Source organism: Sceloporus undulatus, chromosome 9 (genome assembly GCF_019175285.1).
Source record: "Sceloporus undulatus isolate JIND9_A2432 ecotype Alabama chromosome 9, SceUnd_v1.1, whole genome shotgun sequence".
Taxonomy (NCBI): Eukaryota; Metazoa; Chordata; class Lepidosauria; order Squamata; family Phrynosomatidae; genus Sceloporus; species Sceloporus undulatus.
The window spans coordinates 26543891-26566727 of record NC_056530.1 but is presented as its reverse complement, the minus strand read 5'-3'; the positions used below and the strand labels follow the sequence as shown (position 1 = coordinate 26566727).

The 22837-nt window shown below is 47.5% G+C and overlaps 3 protein-coding genes across 4 annotated transcripts in view; 1 reads left to right on the top strand and 2 right to left on the bottom strand.

The window, feature by feature from the left end:
* Positions 1 to 829, bottom strand: part of ARL2 (ADP ribosylation factor like GTPase 2) — a 2666-nt gene extending 1837 nt beyond the window's left edge. Inside the window, exon 1 of the mRNA XM_042440140.1 lies at positions 673 to 829. Within this exon, the coding sequence (XP_042296074.1) occupies positions 673 to 737 (65 nt within the window). The 5' untranslated portion in view covers positions 738 to 829. The remainder of the gene's footprint in view (positions 1 to 672) is intronic.
* A 613-nt stretch (positions 830 to 1442) lies between these two features.
* SAC3D1 (SAC3 domain containing 1) lies at positions 1443 to 6036 on the top strand. Of its 2 annotated transcripts, XM_042440139.1 has the most exons (3): positions 1443 to 1634; positions 2048 to 2833; positions 3512 to 6036. In XM_042440139.1, the coding sequence occupies exons 2-3, from the start codon at positions 2221 to 2223 to the stop codon at positions 3973 to 3975; spliced, it is 1077 nt and encodes a 358-aa protein (XP_042296073.1). In that variant the 5' UTR covers positions 1443 to 1634; positions 2048 to 2220; the 3' UTR covers positions 3976 to 6036. The 2 variants fall into 2 exon arrangements, with proteins under 2 accessions (XP_042296073.1, XP_042296072.1); XM_042440138.1 differs by having other exon boundaries at positions 1443 to 2833.
* AHNAK (AHNAK nucleoprotein) overlaps positions 6012 to 22837 on the bottom strand; it is a 48181-nt gene continuing 31355 nt past the window's right edge. The window contains exon 5 of the mRNA XM_042440137.1: positions 6012 to 22609. Within this exon, the coding sequence (XP_042296071.1) occupies positions 7190 to 22609 (15420 nt within the window). The 3' untranslated portion in view covers positions 6012 to 7189. The remainder of the gene's footprint in view (positions 22610 to 22837) is intronic.

The following is a 22837-nucleotide window of genomic DNA, read 5'->3' as shown; positions in this document are numbered from 1 at the left end:
TGGAGGACAAGGAGGACAGCCCCAAGAAGGAAGGTGCAAAATCACGCTGCCTATGGAGTGCTTTGGGAGGTCCAGGGCGCCCCTGGGCATGCGCAGAATGCCCTTCCAACTTGCACAGGGCAATGCCAAGCCATGCGCGGACCCCCCTCCCCAAGCCTCTCCATATGCGGCATCTGAAGTGCTTTGTGAGCACAAGGGTGCCCCTGAGCATGTGCAGAGTGCTCTTCCTTCAACTGCCCTCAAGCACTGGGCAATGCCAAACCCAGCAGACAAGGCAGTGCCAAACCAGGCCTCTCTATGCTGCCTATGGAGTGCTTCGGGAGGACAAGGGTGCCCCTGAGCATGTGCAGAATGCCCTTGTTTTCCTCAACTGCCTTAGAGCAGCAATGCCAAGGCAATTGCAAGCCTTGCAGCCAAAGCAATGCCAAGCCCAAGCACAGACCCTCCCAGGCCTCTCCATGCTGCCTATGGGAGGTCAAGAGTGCCCCTGGGCATGTGCAGAGTGCCCTTGCTTGCCTCAACTGCCCCAGAGCAGCAGGGCAACGCCAAGCCTTGAAGCCAAGGCAACCCCCAAGCCATGCCTGGGCCCCACTCATTCCCCAGCATCACCAGCACACACCACAAAACCCATCATCCCCTGCTGCCTCCCTACTTTCCCTGGCGGAAGGATACAGCATGAGGATGCGCAGCTCTCGCTCCTTCTGCTTCATCTTCTTCAGGATGCTCAGCAGCCCCATCGCGCGCGCGGAGGGAGCGCTCCAGACACGCCTACACCTGTGATGGGCCACGCCCACCCCGGAAAAAACCCTACGCGAAAAGGAGGCGCCTGTTTCAGGAAGCGGTGACGTCAGGGGCGCAACGTAGACTCATGAAACAGTAGAGAGCAGAACAGGGACAGACTTCCGGCTTTCCTTTCTGCTTAAGAAATGAAACTTTTCTTTACAAATTGTCTTTATTTCACATAATGCTACAACTACTACTACTAGTAATAATACAATTATATATTATATATTGTAATCATATAATATAATGTATATATATATATATTATATGATATTATTATATAATTGTATTATATATAGTATTATTTAATATATATATAGTATATATATATAATATTTAATATATTTAATGTATATTTGATATATTATTTAATATATATTTAATACATTTAATATATATATATAGTAATAATACGATTATATAATAATATAATATTATAATATATATAATATATAATAAATTGTATATATAATACAATATATATATATTTAATAATAACAATAATAATAACAATGACTTCAAACTCACACACACATAAAAAGTAATGGTAGTAGCAGTAATAATAATCATGGGTTTTGAGATTCCTCCTAGCAAACTACGAATCCCATGATCCTCTGCGAGCATGGCCATGAACAGTGACGTAACAGTGCAAACCTCGTTGTTGTTGTTTTTTGTAAAGGAGTGTGTATCCTCTCGCAGGAAACTTTCCACCAAAGAGATTTGGGGACTCCAACTCCCATGATGCCTCACTTTGGCTGGGGCTGATGGGAAGTTCGTTCAAGAAGAAGAACCCAAAACCTTCTGGAGGAAGGCTGCAGGGGAATCAATAGGGTTGCAGCAGCAGGAGGCCAGTAAGTCCCTTGGAGCAAGGCATGCTCTCCTCCTGCCTTTACTTTTGCAGGCAACCTGAATAGCATCAGAAGCAAGCCCTTGCTTCCAGTCTTGCATTGCTGCTTCTGCTCACAACTGTATAGGATTGCAAGCCTTGGGAGCAAGGCATCCTCCTCTGGCTGGGCTAAAGCCCTGTCTGCCTCCCCTTTTGCATGAATACTTTTGCATGCAACCTAATAAGATCAGAAGGAAGTCCTTTGGGTCTGGGAATATTCTCTCAACTGGGTTAAAATCCTGCCTTCCCTTTTTGCATTGCAGTTTATACAAAGAACTTAATAGGATCAGAAGCATGCCCTTTGGATCTGGGTATCCTCTTCCTAAAATCCTGTCTCCCCTTTTGCAATGCTGTTTTTTTTTGCATACAACCTAATAGGATCAGGAGCAAGGCCTTTGGATCGGGGCATCTTCTCCTAAATGGACTGAAGTCCTGCCTGCCCTCCGACTTCACCATCCACAAGCCCTTCCTTTTTCTCCTAAGGGAAGATAACAGGACCTGCACCTCTTGGAGACCATCCATCCCATCATCCTGCCTCCTTCTCCAGCATCATGGGTGGTGCCGAACCAGCCAAGGAGGTGGAAGAATTGCCAGAGACCCCGAAGCCACTGACCATAGTGGGCACTTGTGCCACAATGTGCCCAGCCTCGGAGTTCGCCCGTCGCTTGCGCCAGGGCCGCCTCCACCGCCTTGAGCTGGGACCTGCCCCGGAGTGCCGTCCAGAGCCATCGCGGGCCGTGAAGGAGTACTCCCGTCCGGCCGCTGGCAAGCCTCCTCCGTCGCCCGAGGAGCTGCGCCCACCTGCCATGCTCCTGGCCACCATCCAGCACTTATTGGGTCTTGAAAGCGGCGAAGTGGCGGTCGATCGCTATGCCTTCGTAGCCGACCGCCTTCGTGCCATCCGTCTGGACCTCACCCTCCAACGCCTGGCTGGCCAGCCCTGCACCATCGCTATCCTGGAACGTGCGCTGGTCTTCCTCCTCCATTCCGGGCACCATCTTTGCACCCAGCCACCAACCCACTTCGATGCCCACCTGCACCGTGCTCACCTCCAGGAGAGCTTCGCAGCCCTCCGACGCGCTTACCGCCAGGACCGAGATGGTGCCCGGCATGCCTCCGCCACCGAACCCCGCTTCCAAGCGCTTTTCCTGCTCTACAACCTGGGTACTATGTGGTCTGGGGTTGTGTGGTGTAGTGGGCAGGGCAGGGAAGGGGATGGGAGACTTATCCATGGGTCAATGTAAATACTGTATTTTAAATCAGATAGATAGATAGATAGATAGATAGATATGGTGAAAGGCAAGAGTTTAATCTGCCCTAGAAGCAATGACCCCCCCCTTCTACTCTCATCCATCCAGTATAGTTTATGCACTGTTTACTATATGCACATAGTTATGCACTGCTGGCATTTTGTAAGTTCATTGGCATTGTTCTCCTTTACTTCGTCCTTTCCATCCTTTATTATATGTGCCTAAGCCTTACCCTCGACTTATGCACGGCTTGTATCAAAATACATAATCTTGGCCCAAAACTTGCCCTAAATTTATATATGAGGTCAATTTATAGTCTAGTATGTATGGTATGTACATTGAACCATCAGAAAGCAGTGGTGCCCCTATTTTAGCCACTCATGAAAAATGGTTTTAGCTTTGGAATATTTCGGTATTCCGGATAAGGGAGACTCAACCTGTATCTAGGTTTTTCCCCAATCACCACTTTTATCATATAAGGTGCTAGTCCTCATTGACACTTACTGGTTGACCTTTAGGGAAATCATGATCTTTAGTTACTTGTTTTGACTGGGTCCTTCTTTGCCCCCCTTTCTCTCTGCCACCCAAACAGGCTCGACAGAAGCTCTCCGGCAGATCCTCCAGCTCCCCGAAAACGTCCGGACGTCCCCCGAACTCAGCACTGCCTTAGCCATCAACTGGGCCTTCCTGGAGCGCAACTTTGCCCGCTTTTTCCGCCTGGCGCGGGGGCTGCCTTACCTTCCCAGCTGCGCCCTGCACCAACATTTTGCCAATGCCCGCCGCGAGGCCCTCCTCACCTTCAGCCACGGATTCAACGCTCGGAACTGCCGATATCCATTGTCTCATCTGGCTCAGCTATTAGCCTTGGATGATGCCGAGGATGCCGCAAAGTTGTGCCAGGCACATGGGTTGGCCATGGCGGACGGCGGCGTGGTCTTCCAGAAGGGTTCCTTCAAGGATACGCCTGCGTTGGCGCATTGGCCTTCATGCCTTCTTGTGGACAGCAAAAGAGGGAATGCAACTTTGAGGGAGCTAGCGGAGAGCGTTTGCAGCTAACTAAGGCTCTTGGTACCCTCTGGAGTTTGGTTCCAGGACCCCCTATGGATCCCAAAATCCGTGAATGCTCAAGTCCCATTATATACAATGGATGATGATGATGATGATGATGATGATGATGATGATGATTATAGTGGGCCCTCGATATCCGCTGGGGTTTGGTACCAAGACCCTCCATATCAAGGATTTGATGCATTTGAATGGATATGTGCAACAACAAACTTCTAGTTGTTTGTTCTGTTTTTTTACACGGTTTGATAGGTTGCATCTGCACTGCAGAAATAATCCAGTTTGACGCCACTTTAACTGCCGTGGTTCAGTGCTGTGCAAATCTGGAACCATTGTGGCACCAGAGCTTTTTGACAGAGGTGGATAGATATCTCACAATACTACGAAATCCAGAATCCCATAGCCTTGAGCCATGCCAGGCAAACCAGTGTCAAACTGTGTTATATCTGCAATGCAGATGCAGCCTCCATTCCAAATGGAGGTACTGTACTGCCTGCAGTAACATGGAGATCCAGATTGTTAATATGTTTTTAACATATTGGTGAGGCTTTTTGCAAGGTTTTGGGGGGTCAAAAACTGGACCAGTGGTTTAAATTTGGAGGTGTGGGGTGGTTAAAGGACTGGGGTTCATGGGTCATACTTTGCATCCCGCTGCTTTACCTTCTTAATATTGCATGGACATTAAAAGATTGCTCTTCCAGACTATCAGGTCTTCCATTTTTGCTCCATCCAAGGATTGTTATTTCATTCATTAGAGGTTCTCCTGACCATCTCAAGAAGAAGGGGATGCCATGGATGCACCTTGAGAAGCCCATGGCATGCCCAAAAGCCCAGGTTGAGTGTCAAGACATCCCTCCAGCTATGGTTGGAATGCAACTCCCAGTATCCCCAATGGTGATGAATGCTGGGAGTGGCAGTCTAACGGGTAATGAGAAGATGGGACTCATCAGGAAAGACAATAAGGCATGGTATGTTTGAAGGCAGTTGGGAAAAATGAAGACCACATTACAGATGGATTGACTATATCAAGGGATGTATGTGAATGGATATGTGTGTGTGTTTTTAAAGGGAGGCACATCTGCCCTGACTTTGCAAGACCTGAGGAGGGCTGTTGGTAAAAAGGTGACTTGAGGGGTCTCTCACTCATAGGGTCTCCATAAGTTGGAGTTAATGGCATTAAACAATGGCATGACTTTGTGAGACCTGGGCAGGGCTTCTCTCATTCATAGGGTCTCCATATGTTGGAGTCCATAGCATTCAACAATGACATGACTTTGCAAGACCTGGGCAGGGCTGTTGGTAACAAGGTGGTCTCTCATTCATAGGGTTGCCATAAGATGGAGTCCATAGCATTCAACAATGGCATGGCTTTGCAAGACCTGATCAGGGTTATTGGTAACAAGGTGGTCTCTCATTCATAGTGTTTCCATAAGTTGGGAGTCCATGGCATTCAACAATGACAACACATGGTTCCCATCTTGCCCAAACACAGCTGGTTTCTTCTCCATTAACGTTGGTTTTTGTGACCCATTTGCACCCTGTAGATCCATGGAAGGCTATATAGATCTACCCAAGGAATCATCCTGATTTGTCAAATAAGAATGACCATATAGACTCAACTATAAGTCAACCTCATGTATAAGTCGAGGGCAAGGTTTGGGGCCAAAATTAAGGATTTTGCTGTGACCCGTGGATAAAATTTAGGGGCACATAGCAAAGGATCTAGAGGATGAAGCAAAGCAAAGCCATGTCAAAGAAGTTACAAAATCCCAGTGTTCCTCTTTGGGCTGATCTTAAAATGGATGGATGAGAGAGTAGAGGAGGCCGGCGCTTTGCACCAGGAGATGGTTCCTTCTTATAAATAAGGGTTACGTATACATTGCTTATATTGATAAGGCGAGTCAGGTTTTTTGGGGATCCCTTTTTTAACCTAAATTTCTAGACCTTAAATGAGTATATACAATACATCACACATTTAATTGGGATTTGTCTGGAATTTCAAGGAAGGAAGGAGACATACCAGCGGATCAAAAGGTTAATAAACAGTTTATTTTGCATTTTACAAGACCATTCTCCATACATTCTCAATTTAAATTTGCCCTTAAAGTGCTGAAAGAATTTTATTTTAATCCTTTTATCGTATTGGTTTGAAGTCGAGATAACATTTGTTAGCAACCCAAAGAGATAACAAATGGCATCGGTGGGGATGGAAGGGAATAAAATAGCCGTACGGGGGGTAAAAGTAATGCTCCAAAACTCCGAGAACTCCTGTCTTATTATACAAAAGGATAACCAATATATGGAGACAACTAAGATCATGTCAGGATATATTCAAAGGGATGTTTATGGTTCATTTTAATATGCCATCTTTTCCCCAAATGAAACTTAAATTAAACTGTGAATGTGTTGTTTTAAATATACATGTTGTCTATCCGTTACTGAACAATACAAATATTGACTTTCTTGGTTTCCAAATGTGACACGTCTCAGTTGCGTCTATATATTTTTACAGTGTTTTTCTCTCTTTTTTAATATATCCACCCCCCCCATTATAACAATGTTAACCCCCCCATTTGCAGATAAAAGCAAAGAGAGAGAGAAAAAGTAGGTAAAATAAGACACATTTCCATAAAGATATTTGGCAAATCGGGGGGAAGAAAAAGGTACGTTTTCCAAAGCGAGCCGTAAGTTAAACGTTAAAGCTCTCGGCATTACAAAGCGTGAAACCCAAAGCCTGAACGCAAAGTTTCCCAAATGGATACAAAGAAGGATTCGATTCCAGGAACTGTACATCCCCATCTTTCTTAATGGCACAGCTTTAAATATCACATCATTCCAGACCTTATTTTTTTCATTTCCATAGTAAGAACAAGTGATTCTTATTCGGAAATGACCCCCGGCACCAATGATAACCGATCGAATTCGAAACGATACAGATCACTGACCAAACCAAGTTGGACTGCTGCTTTTAACAAGGGTTTAAAAAACGACAACATTGGCACATTTCACAGTTTTGCAACCGCAACGTATTCTCGGAAGCAGGACATTTTCAGTTAAGGCCTACTGTTTCGCCGGGCTTCACCTGTATTTTTATCTTATTGCTGAGCTAAGAAATGTATATACACACACAGGAAGGGGAAGGAGAGATGTAGATGGATAGATAGATATATACACAGAGACCATATGTACATGAGAATTCTCCGTTTCACTCTTTCTTCTTCGCCACCGTTAGCTCCACCGCCGGCATCCGGAAACCGGCTTTCGTCCCGCTGTCATTACTCGATGAAGAGGACAGCCGGGACTTTTTTGACGACGCGGCACCGCCGCTGCCTTGCACCTTCCCCATCTCATCGTCACTCCCCGTCACTTCGTACGAACCTTTGGTTTTTGACCCTATGCCCCCAAAGGTGCCGAATTTCAGCTTGGCATGCTTGCCTTTGTCCCCCCCTTCATGTTCCAGCGTGCCAGTCGGCGTCGAGTGCGAGGAATGCTCATCGCTAAAGGACGACGACCGGTGCCGGGATTTTTTGGTTTTAAAGAAGGAGAATTTTCCCTTTGGAGAGGCCGACCCTTCTCCGACATCCACATCCCCTTCCAAGGAACCTAAACTTGCCTTGAGCTCTCCTTCCCCCCCAGAAACCGAAACCTCAGGGGAACCCACGCTGCCTTTGACCTTTGGTTTAGAGAAAGCAAACTTTGGCATTTTGATTTTAGACTTCTTAAGCTTCAGATCGGGCTCTTCCAGTTCGATGTTGGCGGCCCCAGCGTGGAGGCTCGCCGTTGGCGCTTGGGGAAACTCGACGTCGACGCCAACCTCCCTGCCTGTTAGCTCCTGCTCCGAAACCACAAATTTGGGTATCTTCATCTTGGGGAATGACACTTTCCCAGAAGGGCTTTCGAAATGGCCTTGTGGAAGACTGACCCCAATGGAAGGACCTTTGACATCCACCCCTCCCTTTGGTCCAGAAAACCGGATATCTCCTGCCCCTTGGATGCCAAGCTCTGGAGCTTGGACATCTCCTTTGACCTTAGGCCCTTTCCAGTTGACATCGAAGTCTGGTCCGGAAACTTTGGGGGCCGAAACGTTGAGCGAAGGCCCTCTCAAGCTGACGTCGGGAGCGTCGGCGTCCAAGCCCATGCCGGACATCTTCAGCCCTGGTGCGCCCATTTTCACATCGCCGGACATGTGAGCGTCGCCTTTCCAACTTGGTCCTTTCACATTCAAATCAAAGTCTGGGGCAGATATGTTAGGCCCTTTGAGATCGACTTCAGGCCCTTTGATCTGTGGCCCCGAAATGCTCATTCCTCCTTCGCCTTGAGGGCCGGAGATGCCGAACTGAGGGAGCTTCATGCAAGGGATTTTAATTCCAGCTCCAGAACCACCTTCCAAGTTCACTTTGGGGGACGTGACACCGCCAGAAAAGCCGAGATCTCCTTTAATCTTTGGTCCTTTGAGATTCACATCAAAATCGGGTGCGGAGATGTTTCCTCCGGAGGTCATTTTCACCCCCGGACCCTTCAGGTCTAGGTCTGGAGCACTCACGTTGACATCTAGACCTGGGGATTTGGGCATGTTAATCTTCCCATCGAAACCACCAATGTCAACATCTGGCATGCCAAAGCCCATCTTTGGACCTTTTACATCACCAGAAAGACCCACGTCTCCTCCTAATTTTGGTCCTTTCAAGCTGACGTCAACGGCTGGGAGGCTCATACCTCCTTCGATACTCGGGGCTGAAACATCGATGTCTGCGGAAGGCACTTGCCCTTGAAGGTTCACGTCGGGCCCTTCCAGCTTCACGCCTGGTTTCCCAATCTTCGGCAAGCCAAATTTGGGGAATTTTAGTTTTCCTTCTGGGCCATGCAGTTCTCCTTTGGGAAGCTCGACATCACCTTTGATCTTTGGTCCTTTCAAGTTAATGTCCAGATCAGGGGCCGAGAGAGAAGGAGGGGATATGTCAACGGAGGAGCCTTTCAGGCTGATGTCTGGAGCGCTGATGTTTGCATCAAGACTAGGCATTCGAAGGTCTCCTTCCAATTTGGGGCCGGCCAGGTCAACATTTCCGCTGGAGAGGTTGAACTTCGGCTTCTTCAGGTTGATGTCAGGACCTCCAATATTCACGTCAGGGAGACTGGCGCTTCCGCTGGGAACCGTAATGTCAAGACCGGGCGACTTAATGGTCGGAGACGAAACGTCTAAGCCGGGCGTCTTGATTTCTCCTTCCACTTTGGGCAACGAAGCATCCGCCTTGAACATGGGTGACTTTATATCAAACTCAACATCCGGAAAAGAGAGTTTCCCAAACATAGATTTGCCCTTTGGAGATTTGATGTTCGCATCCCCTTTCAGGGTTGCTTGAGGGACAGAAACGCTTCCTTCTAAATCTGGGGATTTCACGTTCACGTCCATCTCTCCGCCGACATCAAGCCCAGCCTTTTTGCCTTTGATTTTCGGCCCACTCATGTGGAGTTTGGGCATTTTAAATTTGCTTTTCTTCCCTTTGCCGGAAATGGCAAAGTCGGGAGACTCCACATTCAGTTCGCCTTCTGGAAGGGAGACGTCCAGAGCGGGAGATTTCACATCTGCTTTAGGGCTTTTTGCACCGAACCCAAATTTCGGCATCTTAAATTTCGGGAGTTTGACATTTCCCTCTGGCCCTTCGATATTCACATCTGGACACTCCAAGTCAATATCTGGACCTTGGAGGTTGCCTTCTATTTTGGGAACAGAGACATCAAGATCGCCTTTTGCCTTGGGTCCTTTTAGATTTAAATCTATCTCTGGCATGGAAATTTTTGGCGTCTTGAAGTGCATTTCAGGCATTTTGACCTTAGGGCCCTTCAGTTGTCCTTCTGGGCCGTCAATGTCCAAACTGGGAGCTTCGATGTTGACTTTGGGGCCGGACAACTCCAGTTCTCCTTTGGGTAGATTGACATCTACGCTAGGTCCTTCTCCTTTGAACCCAGGCATGCCGAATTTGGGTAGCTTCATCTTGGGGAAATGCACCTTTCCCTCTGGGCCATGGATATCAACGTCTGGAGCATCAATGTCCAACTTTGGGCCTTTGAGATCAATTTCAGGACCTTTCAAATCTCCTTCAAGTTTCGGTCCAGAAATGTTCCAGTCGCCTTTCATCTGAGGTCCTTTCAGATTGAGATCTACGTCAGGCATAGAGATTTTGGGCGCTTTAATGTGCATTTCTGGCATTTTAAATTTGGGACTTTTCCATTTGCCGTCGGGACCTTCCAGCTCAACATTCGGAACATCTACATCTAACTTCGGTCCTTTGATATCGACATCAGGACCCTTCAGATCGCCTTCCAGCTTTGGCACGGACACATCCACATCTCCTTTCACTTTTGGGCCTTTCAGGTTCAAGTCAAAATCTGGCATTGAAATTTTGGGTGTTTTGAAATGCATGTCAGGCATCTTAAACTTGGGTCCTTTGAGTTTTCCTTCAGGACATTCCAGCTCAACGTCAGGCACTGAAACGTCTAGTTTAGGTCCCTTTATATCGAAGTCTGGACCCTTCAGGTCACCACCAATCTGAGGGGCAGATACATCCAGGTCAACATCTCCCTTAAGTTTTGGGCCCTTCAAGTTGAAGTCAACATCTGGCATGGATATTTTGGGAGCTTTGATGTTCATTTCAGGCATTTTAAATCTGGGTCCTTTCAATTTTCCATCCGGCCCCTCAATATCAAGATCGGGAGCATCTATATGAGGACCCTTGATGTCAATGTCAGGACCTCTCAGATCCCCTTCTATCTTTGGCATGGAGACATCCACATCACCTTTCACTTTAGGTCCTTTCAGGTTTAGGTTCATATCTGGCATGGAGATTTTAGGTGTCTTGAAATGCATATCTGGCATCTTAAATTTAGGGCCTTTCAGCTTTGCATCTGGACCTTCCAGCTCAACATCGGGAACATCAACATCTAGCTTTGGTCCTTTGATGTCAATGTCGGGGCCCTTCAGGTCACCTTCCAATTTTGGCACAGACACATCCATATCCCCTTTCACTTTGGGACCTTTCAGGTTCAAATCGAAGTCTGGCATGGAAATTTTGGGTGTCTTGAAGTGCATATCTGGCATCTTAAACTTGGGGCCTTTCCACTTTCCATCGGGACCCTCAATCTCAACGTCTGGAGCATCGATGTCCAGTTTGGGACCCTTGATATCCACATCTGGGCCTTTGAGATCACCTTCCAGTTTTGGAACCGAAACATCTACATCTCCCTTCAGTTTAGGGCCTTTCAAATTCAAATCAATATCTGGCATGGAGATCTTGGGAGCCTTGATGTTCATTTCAGGCATCTTAAACTTAGGGCCTTTAAGTTTTCCTTCTGGACCTTCAATATCCAAGCTTGGTGCCTCAAGGTCTACTTTTGGAAGAGAAACATCCAGGTCTGCTTTGGGGAGGCTTAGATCCACATCTGGGCCTTCTGCTCTGAAGCTTGGCATTCCGAATTTGGGCATCTTGAACTTGGGCATCTTCAGTTTTCCTTCTGGTCCATGAAGGTCAACATCTGGAGCATCAATATCAAGCTTGGGACCTTTGATATCAATGTCTGGTCCTCTCAAGTCACCTTCAAGCTTGGGAGCAGAAACATCTAGGTCTCCCTTCAGTTTGGGGCCTTTCAGGTTGAAGTCCACATCTGGCATGGAGATTTTGGGTGTCTTGAAATGCATATCTGGCATCTTAAATTTAGGGCCTTTTAGCTTTGCATCTGGACCTTCAAGATCAACATCAGGAACATCGACATCTAGCTTCGGTCCTTTGATGTCAATGTCGGGGCCCTTCAGGTCACCTTCCAAGTTTGGCATAGAGACATCTACATCCCCTTTTACTTTGGGACCTTTCAGGTTCAAATCGAAGTCTGGCATGGAGATTTTGGGAGTTTTGAAATGCATATCGGGCATCTTAAACTTGGGGCCCTTCCACTTTCCGTCGGGACCCTCAATCTCAACGTCCGGTGCATCGATGTCCAGTTTGGGACCCTTGATATCCACATCTGGACCTTCCAGCTTTGGAACTGAAACATCAACCTCTCCCTTCAGTTTAGGGCCTTTCATATTCAGATCAATATCTGGCATGGAGATCTTGGGAGCCTTGATGTTCATTTCTGGCATCTTAAACTTAGGGCCTTTAAGTTTTCCTTCTGGACCTTCAATATCCAAGCTTGGTGCCTCAAGGTCTACTTTTGGAAGGGAAACATCCAGGTCTGCTTTGGGGAGGCTTAAATCCACATCTGGGCCTTCTGCTTTGAAGCTGGGCATCCCAAATTTGGGCATCTTGAACTTGGGCATCTTCAGTTTTCCTTCTGGTCCATGAAGGTCAACATCTGGAGCATCGATATCCAGCTTGGGACCTTTGATGTCAATTTCTGGTCCTCTCAAGTCACCTTCAAGCTTGGGAGCAGAAACATCTAGGTCTCCCTTCAGTTTTGGGCCTTTCAGGTTGAAGTCCACATCTGGCATGGAGATTTTGGGTGTCTTGAAATGCATATCTGGCATCTTAAATTTAGGGCCTTTTAGCTTTGCATCTGGACCTTCAAGATCAACATCGGGAACATCGACATCTAGCTTCGGTCCTTTGATGTCAATGTCGGGGCCCTTCAGGTCACCTTCCAAGTTTGGCACAGACACATCCATATCTCCTTTTACTTTGGGACCTTTCAGATTCAAGTCGAAGTCTGGCATGGAGATTTTGGGTGTTTTGAAGTGCATATCTGGCATCTTAAACTTGGGGCCTCTCAGTTTCCCATCTGGCCCTTCTATGTCAACATCAGGAACATCAATGTCCAATTTGGGTCCTTTGATGTCCACTTCTGGACCTTTGAGGTCACCTTCCAGTTTTGGAATCGAAACATCAACATCCCCCTTCAATTTGGGGCCTTTTAAGTTCATGTCCACATCTGGCATGGAGAGTTTAGGAGTTTTGAAATGTAAGTCTGGCATCTTAAACTTCGGACCTTTCAACTTTCCTTCCGGACCTTCAATATCAACATCGGGGAGGTTGACATCTAGTTTTGGGCCCTTGATGTCAACATCTGGGCCTTTCAAATCTCCTTCCAAGCTTGGCGAAGAGACATCTAGGTCTCCTTTCAGTTTCGGCGCTTTCAGGTTTAGTTCCACATCTGGCATTGAAACTTTGGGCGACGTAATGTTCAAGGAAGGCATTTTGAACTTAGGACCTTTCACTTTGCCTTGCAAGTCAACATCTGGGCCTTGAACGTCAACTTTAGGACCTGAAACGTCAATGTCTGGTTTCTTAAGTTTCACATCAACCTCTGGGGTATGGACTTTGGGGCCGGAAAAATTGAATTTGGGCAGTTTAAACCTCGATTTCTTTGGCTTTGCTTCAATGTCTATTTTTGGTGCCTCCAGGTCAACGTCTGGTCCTTTCAGCTCAACGGTCGGACCTTTAATGTCACCTTCTATATCCCCTTTCAATTTGGGGCCTCTCAAATTCAAGTCAATGTCTGGCATTGAGATTTTGGGGACATTAAAATGCATGTCGGGTTTCTTAAACTTGGGACCCTTCAGTTTTCCTTCTGGGCCTTCGATTTCTAAATCAGGGGTTTCAATGTCCAGTTTGGGTCCAGCTATATCAATGTCTCCTTTGGGCAAGTTCACATCCACCGAAGGGCCTTCGCCTTTGAAGCCAGGCATGCCGAATTTGGGCATTTTAAACTTGGGGAGCTTGAGCTTAGCCTCTGGACCATGCAAGTCAACATCTGGCGCATCGATGTCCAACTTGGGCGCTTTGATGTCAATGTCCGGTCCTTTCAATTCACCTTCAACTTTGGGTAACGAAACATCTACATCTCCTTTCAGTTTTGGACCTTTCAAGTTCAGGTCAATATCCGGCATGGAAATTTTTGGCGTCTTGATGTGCATTTCAGGCATCTTAAACTTGGGGCCTTTAATTTTGCCTTCTGGACCTTCAAGGTCTAACTCAGGGCCTTCAATGTCCACCTTTGGAGCAGAGAGGTCAACATCTGCCTTTGGGAGATTTACATCCAGATCAGGACCTTCGCCTTTGAAGCCAGGCATGCCGAATTTGGGCATTTTAAATTTGGGGAGCTTGAGCTTGGCCTCTGGACCATGCAAGTCAATATCTGGCGCATCAATGTCCAACTTGGGCGCTTTGATGTCAATGTCGGGACCTTCAGCTTTGGGCAGCGAAACGTCCACGTCTCCTTTCCAATTGGGGCCTTTCAAGTTAAAATCGACGTCTGGCATGGAGATCTTTGGGGCTTTAATATCAGGCATCTTAAATTTAGGGCCTTTCCACTTTCCTTCTGGACCTTCAAGTTCAACATCCGGAAGATCGACATCCAGCTTCGGCCCTTTGATGTCCACATCGGGACCTTTCAAATCGCTTTCCAGCTTTGGTGCAGAAACATCTATATCGCCTTTGACTTTGGGACCTTTTAGATTCAGATCAAAGTCTGGCATGGAAATTTTGGGCGTTTTGAAGTGCATATCTGGCATCTTAAACTTGGGGCCCTTCCACTTTCCATCAGGACCTTCAATCTCAACGTCCGGTGTGTCGATGTCCAGTTTGGGACCCTTGATGTCAATGTCGGGGCCTTTGAGGTCACCTTCCAGCTTTGGAACCGATACGTCAACCTCTCCCTTCAGTTTAGGGCCTTTCAGATTCAGATCCACGTCAGGCATGGAGATTTTGGGGGCCTTGATGTGCATTTCGGGCATTTTAAATTTTGGACCTTTAATCTTTCCCTCTGGACCCTCTAAACTGACGTCAGGGGCATCAATATTTAATTTGGGACCTTTTATATCACCCTCTAATTTTGGCATGGAAACATCAACATCCCCTTTCAGTTTGGGTCCCTTCAGGTTCAGGTCGATATCAGGCATGGAGATTTTGGGTGCCTTAATGTTCATTTCAGGCATCTTAAATTTGGGGGCCTTCCATTTCCCATCTGGGCCTTCGATCTCGACATCAGGCGCGTCAATGTCGATTTTGGGACCCTTGATGTCAACATCTGGGCCTTTCAAGTCTCCCTCTATTTTTGGCACGGACACATCTGCATCCCCTTTAATTTTAGGGCCCCTCCAATTCAAATCGATGTCGGGCATAGATATTTTGGGAACATTAAAATGCATGTCGGGCATCTTGAATCTGGGGCCCTTGACTTTCCCTTCGGGTCCTTCAAGCTCAACATCTGGAACATCGACATTGACTTTGGGGCCCTTGATGTCAACATCGGGGCCCTTCAGGTCACCTTCCAACTTTGGAACGGACACATCCACATCTCCCTTCACTTTGGGTCCCTTCAAGCTGAGATCAAAATCAGGCATAGATATTTTGGGAGTTTTGATATGCATTTCTGGCATTTTAAATTTAGGACCTTTCAGTTTTCCTTCAGGTCCTTCCAGGTCAACATCAGGAAGGTCAACGTCCAACTTGGGCCCTTTGAGGTCTACTTCCGGTCCCTTCAAGTCCCCTTCTATCTTTGGCACGGACACATCCAGGTCACCTTTCACCTTGGGACCTCTTAGGTTCAAATCTATGTCAGGCATGGAAATTTTTGGTGCTTTGATGTGCATTTCGGGCATCTTAAATTTCGGGCCCTTCCACTTTCCTTCTGGGCCTTCAAGTTCAACATCTGGGACATCGACATCTAGCTTTGGTCCTTTGATATCGATATCGGGGGCCTTCAGGTCACCTTCTAGCTTTGGCAGAGAAACGTCCACATCCCCTTTCAGTTTGGGACCTTTCAGGTTCACGTCAAAGTCTGCTTTTGGGAGGCTTAGATCCACATCTGGGCCTTCACCCTTGAAGCTGGGCATCCCGAATTTGGGCATCTTGAACTTGGGCATCTTCAGTTTTCCTTCTGGACCATGAAGGTCAACATCTGGGGCATCAATATCCAGCTTGGGACCTTTGATGTCAATTTCTGGTCCTCTCAAGTCACCTTCAAGCTTGGGAGCAGAAACATCTAGGTCTCCCTTCAGTTTGGGGCCTTTCAGGTTGAAGTCCACATCTGGCATGGAGATTTTGGGTGTCTTGAAATGCATATCTGGCATCTTAAATTTAGGGCCTTTCAGCTTTGCATCTGGACCTTCCAGCTCAACATCTGGAACATCGACATCTAGCTTTGGTCCTTTGATGTCAATGTTGGGGCCCTTCAGGTCACCTTCCAACTTTGGCACAGACACATCTACATCCCCTTTTACTTTGGGACCTTTCAGGTTCAGGTCAAAGTCTGGCATGGAGATTTTGGGTGTTTTGAAGTGCATATCCGGCATCTTAAACTTGGGGCCCTTCCACTTTCCGTCAGGACCCTCAATCTCAACATCCGGTGCATCGATGTCCAGTTTGGGACCCTTGATATCCACATCTGGGCCTTCCAGCTTTGGAACCGAAACATCAACATCTCCCTTCAGTTTAGGGCCTCTTAAATTCAAATCCACATCTGGCATGGAGATCTTGGGAGCCTTGATGTGCATTTCAGGCATCTTAAACTTTGGCCCTTTTAGTTTTCCTTCTGGACCTTCTATGTCTAAACTGGGTGCTTCAACATCCACCTTAGGAAGAGAAACGTCCAGGTCTGCTTTGGGCAGGTTTACATCCACATCAGGACCTTCTGCCTTGAAGCTGGGCATCCCGAATTTGGGCATCTTGAATTTTGGCATTTTCAGCTTCCCTTCAGGGCCATGCAACTCAACATCTGGCGCATCAATGTCCACTTTGGGGCCCTTGATATCAAGGTCTGGTCCTTTCAAGTCACCTTCTAATTTGGGAACTGAAACATCTACATCGCCCTTGAGTTTGGGTCCTCTTAAGTTTAGATCAACGTCCGGCATGGAGATTTTTGGAGCCTTTATATGCATTTCTGGCATCTTAAACTTCGGACTCTTCCACTTTCCTTCAGGGCCTTCAATGTCAACATCAGGAACATCGATATCCAACTTTGGACCCTTGACATTGATGTCTGGTCCCTTCAGGTCGCCTTCCAGCTTCGGCACCGAAACATCGACATCTCCTTTCAACTTGGGGCCTTTCAGATTCAAATCAATATCTGGCATGGAAATTTTGGGTGTTTTGAAGTGCATATCCGGCATCTTAAACTTGGGCCCTTTCAGCTTTCCTTCTGGACCTTCTATGTCTAAACTTGGTGCTTCAACATCAACCTTAGGAAGAGAAACATCAAGGTCTGCTTTTGGTAGGTTTACATCCACTTCTGGGCCTTCTGCCCTGAATCCAGGCATCCCAAACTTAGGCATTTTGAATTTTGGCATCTTGAGTTTCCCTTCAGGGCCATGAAGCTCAACATCTGGGGCATCAACATCCAATTTGGGTCCTTTGATATCCACATCCGGACCTTTCAATTCTCCTTCTAGTTTTGGAAGGGAAACGTCAACATCTCCCTTCAGTTTAGGGCCCTTCAGGTTCAAATCGACGTCTGGCATGGAAATCTTTGGAGCTTTTATGTGCATCTCTGGCATCTTAAACTTGGGTCCTCTCAGTTTTCCTTCAGGGCCTTCTAAGTTAAGGTCGGGTGCTTCGATGTCCAGTTTGGGCCCCTTGATATCAGCTTCGAGATTTGGCACGGTTACATCCATCTCTCCTCTCGAACCCGGGCCTTTAAGGTGCAAGTCGACATCCGGCATGGAAATCTTAGGCGCTTTGATATTTAGTTTCGGCATCTTAAATTTTGAACCTTTAATTTTCCCTTCAGGGCCCTCGAGATCAATATCCGGAGCTTCGACGTCTATCTTTGGACCAGCAATCTCAATGTCTCCTTTCGGCAAGCTCAGATCCACATCAGGGCCTTCCAGTTTGGGACCGGAGACGCTAAAATGTGGCATCTTCAGTTTCGGCATCTTCAGTTTCCCTTGGCCGTGAAGATCGACATCTGGACCGCTCAAATCCACCGAGGGACCCTTGATGTCAATGTTGGGGCCCTTCAGTTCTCCTTCCAGTTTGGGGATGGAAGCGTCAACCTCTCCTTTCAGCTTGGGTCCTTTCAAATTTAAGTCAATGTCTGGCATGGAAATTTTGGGCGTTTTAAAATGCATTTCTGGCATTTTAAACTTCGGGCCGGTCAGTTTTGCATCTGGACCTTCAATATCAATATCCAGGTCTCCTTTGGGGAGGCCCACATCAACATCAGGGCCTTCCCCTTTGAAGCCAGGCATCCCGAACTTGGGCATCTTCATCTTGGGCATCTTCAACTTGGCATCTGGGCCTTCGAGGTCAACATCGGGGAGATCCACATCGACTCTGGGGCCCTTTACATCAATGCTGGGTCCTTTCAAATCGCCCTCGATGGTTGGAATGGTTACATCCATTTCTCCTTTCATTTTGGGGACTTTGAGGTCCAGGTCGACGTCTGGCATGGAGATTTTAGGCGCTTTGATATTCAGTTTGGGCATTTTGAATTTGGGACCTTTGATTTTTCCTTCAGGCCCCTCCAGTTCCACATCTGGGAGGTCGACGTCCAGTTTAGGAGCCTCGATGTCCCCTTTGAGTTCTCCTTCGAGCTTTGGCCCAGAAACGTCGACGTTCCCTTTCCATTTTGGCCCTTTCAGATTCAAATCGACATCCGACATGGAAATCTTGGGAGCCTTGATGTTCATTTCTGGCATCTTAAACTTAGGGCCTTTCCATTTTCCTTCTGGACCTTCAACATCCAAGCTTGGTGCTTCAAGGTCTACTTTTGGAAGAGAGACGTCAAGGTCTGCTTTGGGGAGGTTTACATCCACGTCAGGACCTTCTGCTTTGAAACCGGGCATCCCGAATTTGGGCATCTTCAGTTTTGCTTCTGGGCCATGAAGATCGATGTCGGGTACCTCAACATCCAGGCTGGGGCCTTTGATGTCAACTTCGGGACCTTTCAAACCACCTTCTACTTTAGGAATAGAGACATCCACATCTCCCTTGACTTTGGGGCCTTTCAGATTCAGGTCTATGTCTGGCATAGATATCTTAGGAGTTTTCATATGCATCTCCGGCATCTTGAATTTTGGACCTTTAATTCTGGCCTCGGGCCCTTCAATGTCCAAGCCAGGAGCATCAATGTCTACTTTGGGACCGGAGATATTAATGTCGCCTTTTGGAAGACTGACGTCCACATCGGGCGCTTCTCCTTTGAAGCCTGGCATTCCAAATTTCGGCATTTTGAATTTGGGCATTTTCAGTTTTCCTTCAGGGCCCTGAAGATCAACATCTGGCACGTCGACATCCAATTTCGGTCCCTCGATATCGATCCCAGGACCTTTCAAGCCACCTTCTACTTTGGGCACGGAGACATCCAGGCCCCCTTTCACTTTAGGCCCTTTCAAGTTCAAGTCAATATCTGGCATGGAAATTTTGGGAGTTTTCATATGCATTTCGGGCATCTTGAATCTGGGACCTTTAATCTTGCCTTCTGGTCCTTCGATGTCCAATTCCGGCCCTTCGATGTCTACTTTGGGAGCGGAGATGTCAATGCTGCCTTTTGGAAGGCTGACATCCACATCGGGGACTTCACCTTTCACTCCGAATTTAGGCAATTTCATTTTCGGCATCTTGAGTTCAGGTCCGTGAACTTCAACATTCGGTGCTCCAAGGTCTAGTTGGGGGCCCTTGATATCAACAGCTGGGCCCTTTAATTCTCCCTCCACTTTTGGAAGTGAAACACTCATATCGCCTTTGATTTTAGGACCTTTCAAGTTCAGATCAATATCTGGTATGGATATTTGTGGGGTCTTGACATGCATTTCTGGCATCTTGACATGGGGACCCTTCAGTTGTCCTCCAGGACCTTTGATGCCCAAGCTGGGCGCTTCAACGTCTACCTTGGGGCCTGAAATGTCAATGCTGCCCTTTGGGAGGCTGACATCTACATCAGGGACTTCACCTTTCACTCCAAATTTAGGTAATTTCATTTTGGGCATTTTGAGTTCAGGTCCATGAAGCTCAACATCTGGTGCACTTAGGTCCACGGAGGGTCCCTTGATATCAAGGGCAGGGCCTTTTAACTCTCCTTCCACTTTTGGAATGGAAACATCCACATCTCCTTTGATTTTAGGGCCCTTCAAATTGAGGTCAATGTCTGGGATTGAGATTTGTGGGGTCTTCATATGAGGCCCTTTCAGTTGAGGGCCTTTGATCCCAAAGCTGGGTGCAGCTATGTCCAGCTGAGGTCCTTTAATATCAGCCTGGGGCCCTTTGAGTCCACCTTCTATCTTTGGCACAGAAATGTCCACATCACCTTTGAGTTTTGGGCCTTTCAGGTTCAAGTCCACATCTGGGGCCGAGATTTTGGGTCCTTCTATATCCAAGCCAGGTCCTTCCACGGCGACTTTCGGACTCGATATATCAACACTGCCTTTTGGAAGACCGATGTCTACCTCGGGAGCTTTGAAACCTGGCATGCTGAATTTGGGCATCTTCAGCTTGGGCATCTTGAAGTCTGGTTCGTGAAGTTCAACATCTGGTGCACCAAGGTCCAGTTGGGGGCCTTTGATATCCACAGCTGGGCCCTTTAATTCTCCTTCCACTTTTGGAAGGGAAACATCTCCTTTGATTTTAGGGCCTTTCAAGTTCAGATCAATATCTGGCATGGAGATTTGAGGGGTCTTGACATGCATTTCTGGCATCTTGACATGGGGACCCTTCAGTTGTCCTCCAGGACCTTTGATGCCCAAACTGGGAGCTTCAACGTCTATCTTGGGGCCTGAAATGTCAATGCTGCCCTTTGGGAGGCTGACATCTACATCAGGGACTTCACCTTTCACTCCGAATTTAGGTAATTTCATTTTGGGCATTTTGAGTTCAGGTCCATGAAGCTGAACATCTGGTGCACTTAGGTCCATGGAGGGTCCCTTGATATCAAGGGCAGGGCCTTTTAACTCTCCTTCCACTTTTGGGATGGAAACATCCACATCTCCTTTGATTTTAGGGCCCTTCAAATTGAGGTCAATGTCTGGGATTGAGATTTGTGGGGTCTTCATGTGAAGACCTTTCAGTTGTCCACCTGGGCCTTTGATTCCAAAGCCGGGTGCAGCTATGTCCAGTTGGGGGCCTTTAATATCAACCTGGGGCCCTTTGAGCCCTTCTATCTTTGGCATGGAAACGTCCACATCGCCCTTTAGTGCCAGCCCTTTCAAGTCCACGTCTGGCACAGATACTTTTACTGGCGATGTTTTCAAAGACGGCATTGAGACTTCTGGGCCTTTTAGGTTACCTTCAAGTTCAACACTGGGAGCTTTGATATCTAGCTTGGGTCCTTTAATGCCCATTTCAGGCCCTTTCAGTCCGCCTTCCACCCTCGGCCCCGAAATATCCAAAGTGCCTCCTTTCACTTTGGGGCCCTTGAGGTTCAAGTCAACGTCTGCCATGGAGATTTTGGGCATCTGGCCAGCCATTTCAGGCCGGCTGAACTTGGGTCCTTTGACGTGCGCCTCAAGAGCCACGTCTGGCTTTTGTGTGTCCAGTTTAGGTCCGGAGATGGTGACTCCGCCTTTTGGCACGGACACATCCACTGTGGGACCTGATGCAGAAAACTTAGGAAGTTTCATGTGGGGGATTTTAATTTTCCCTTCTCCGCCTTCGAGCCTGACGTCTGGAGCCGCAAGGTCCACCTTGGGCCCTTCCAAAGTTGGAGAAGTCACTTTCATGCCACCTTTCAAGTCCGGTCCTTTCAGTTGCACATCTATCTGTGGTTGTGTGACTCCAAGATCTCCCACTGTGTATTGGGGACCCTTAAGGGACCCTTCTGGGCATTTGATGGTCACTGAAGGAGCAGCCACTTCAAGCTGAGGAACCTCAACATCAGAAACTGGAGATGATATCCCAAATCTGGGCATTTTCATTGCAGGAAACTTGAGGTCCCCTGCAACGTCTGGAGCTTTCATACTGCCTTGGACGCCTGACCCAGGGAAACCCACTTGGATTTGGGGGCCTGAGATACTACCTGAAGGACCTGTGAAACGGGGCATTGACAAATCACCTTCCAACCCTCCCACATCACCTTGGACTTTCGGTCCTGAGATCCCAAACTGTTTGCCTCCCTGAACCCCTGCTTTCAAGTCTATGTCAGAAACGCCACCCATCTTGCCATTCATCTCTGGACTTGTCACATGCAGGCCTGGTTTAAAGTCTGTCTGGGTTCTCAGATCTATACCTGGGACTTGAGGCCCCGAGATCTGGACGACAGGTGTCCCTGCCTTAGGCTGTTCCATGCGGATATCCGGAACGCCAAATGCCAACTTCCGGGAGGGTGATTCCACCCTCAGTCCAGAAGACGCCGCATCCGAAGGTCTCTCCTGCGCCCCAGAGTCTCTAACTTGGACGGTTCTCCCCGACAAATCTCCGTGCGGGATCTTGATCACAGTTTTCCCAGGCTCCGTTCCGATCTCGGCTTTGGAGACGTGGGTGAGTTCATGCTTTGGGATCTTGATTTTAAATTCTGGGCTGGTGAGGTCGATCTCCTTGGCGCCTTCCCGACCCGAGACGTCGACGGTGTAAGCGGTCACTCTCTTGGTGACAGTGATCGTTCTGCTCTGCGTCCCGCTGTGTTCGACTTCCATGCCGTCTTCCGATCTGAGGCGAGGCTTAATCTTTGTCGTGTAAATCCGCCTGTATTCTTCATCATCTCCACTCTGGAACAGAGAGAAACGGCACTGTTTAAGGTCTTGAGATCATCTTAAGTATAGTAGTTCTACCATACAAAGATACATCTGTACCAGGGGTTCCCAAACTTGGGTCCTCCAGATGGACTATGGTCCAAGTTGGCTGGGGTTCCTGGGAGCAGAAGTCCAAAACATCTGCAAAACCAAAGTTTGGGAACCACTGACCTATACCTTTGTATACCTTGGCCATGCTCCATT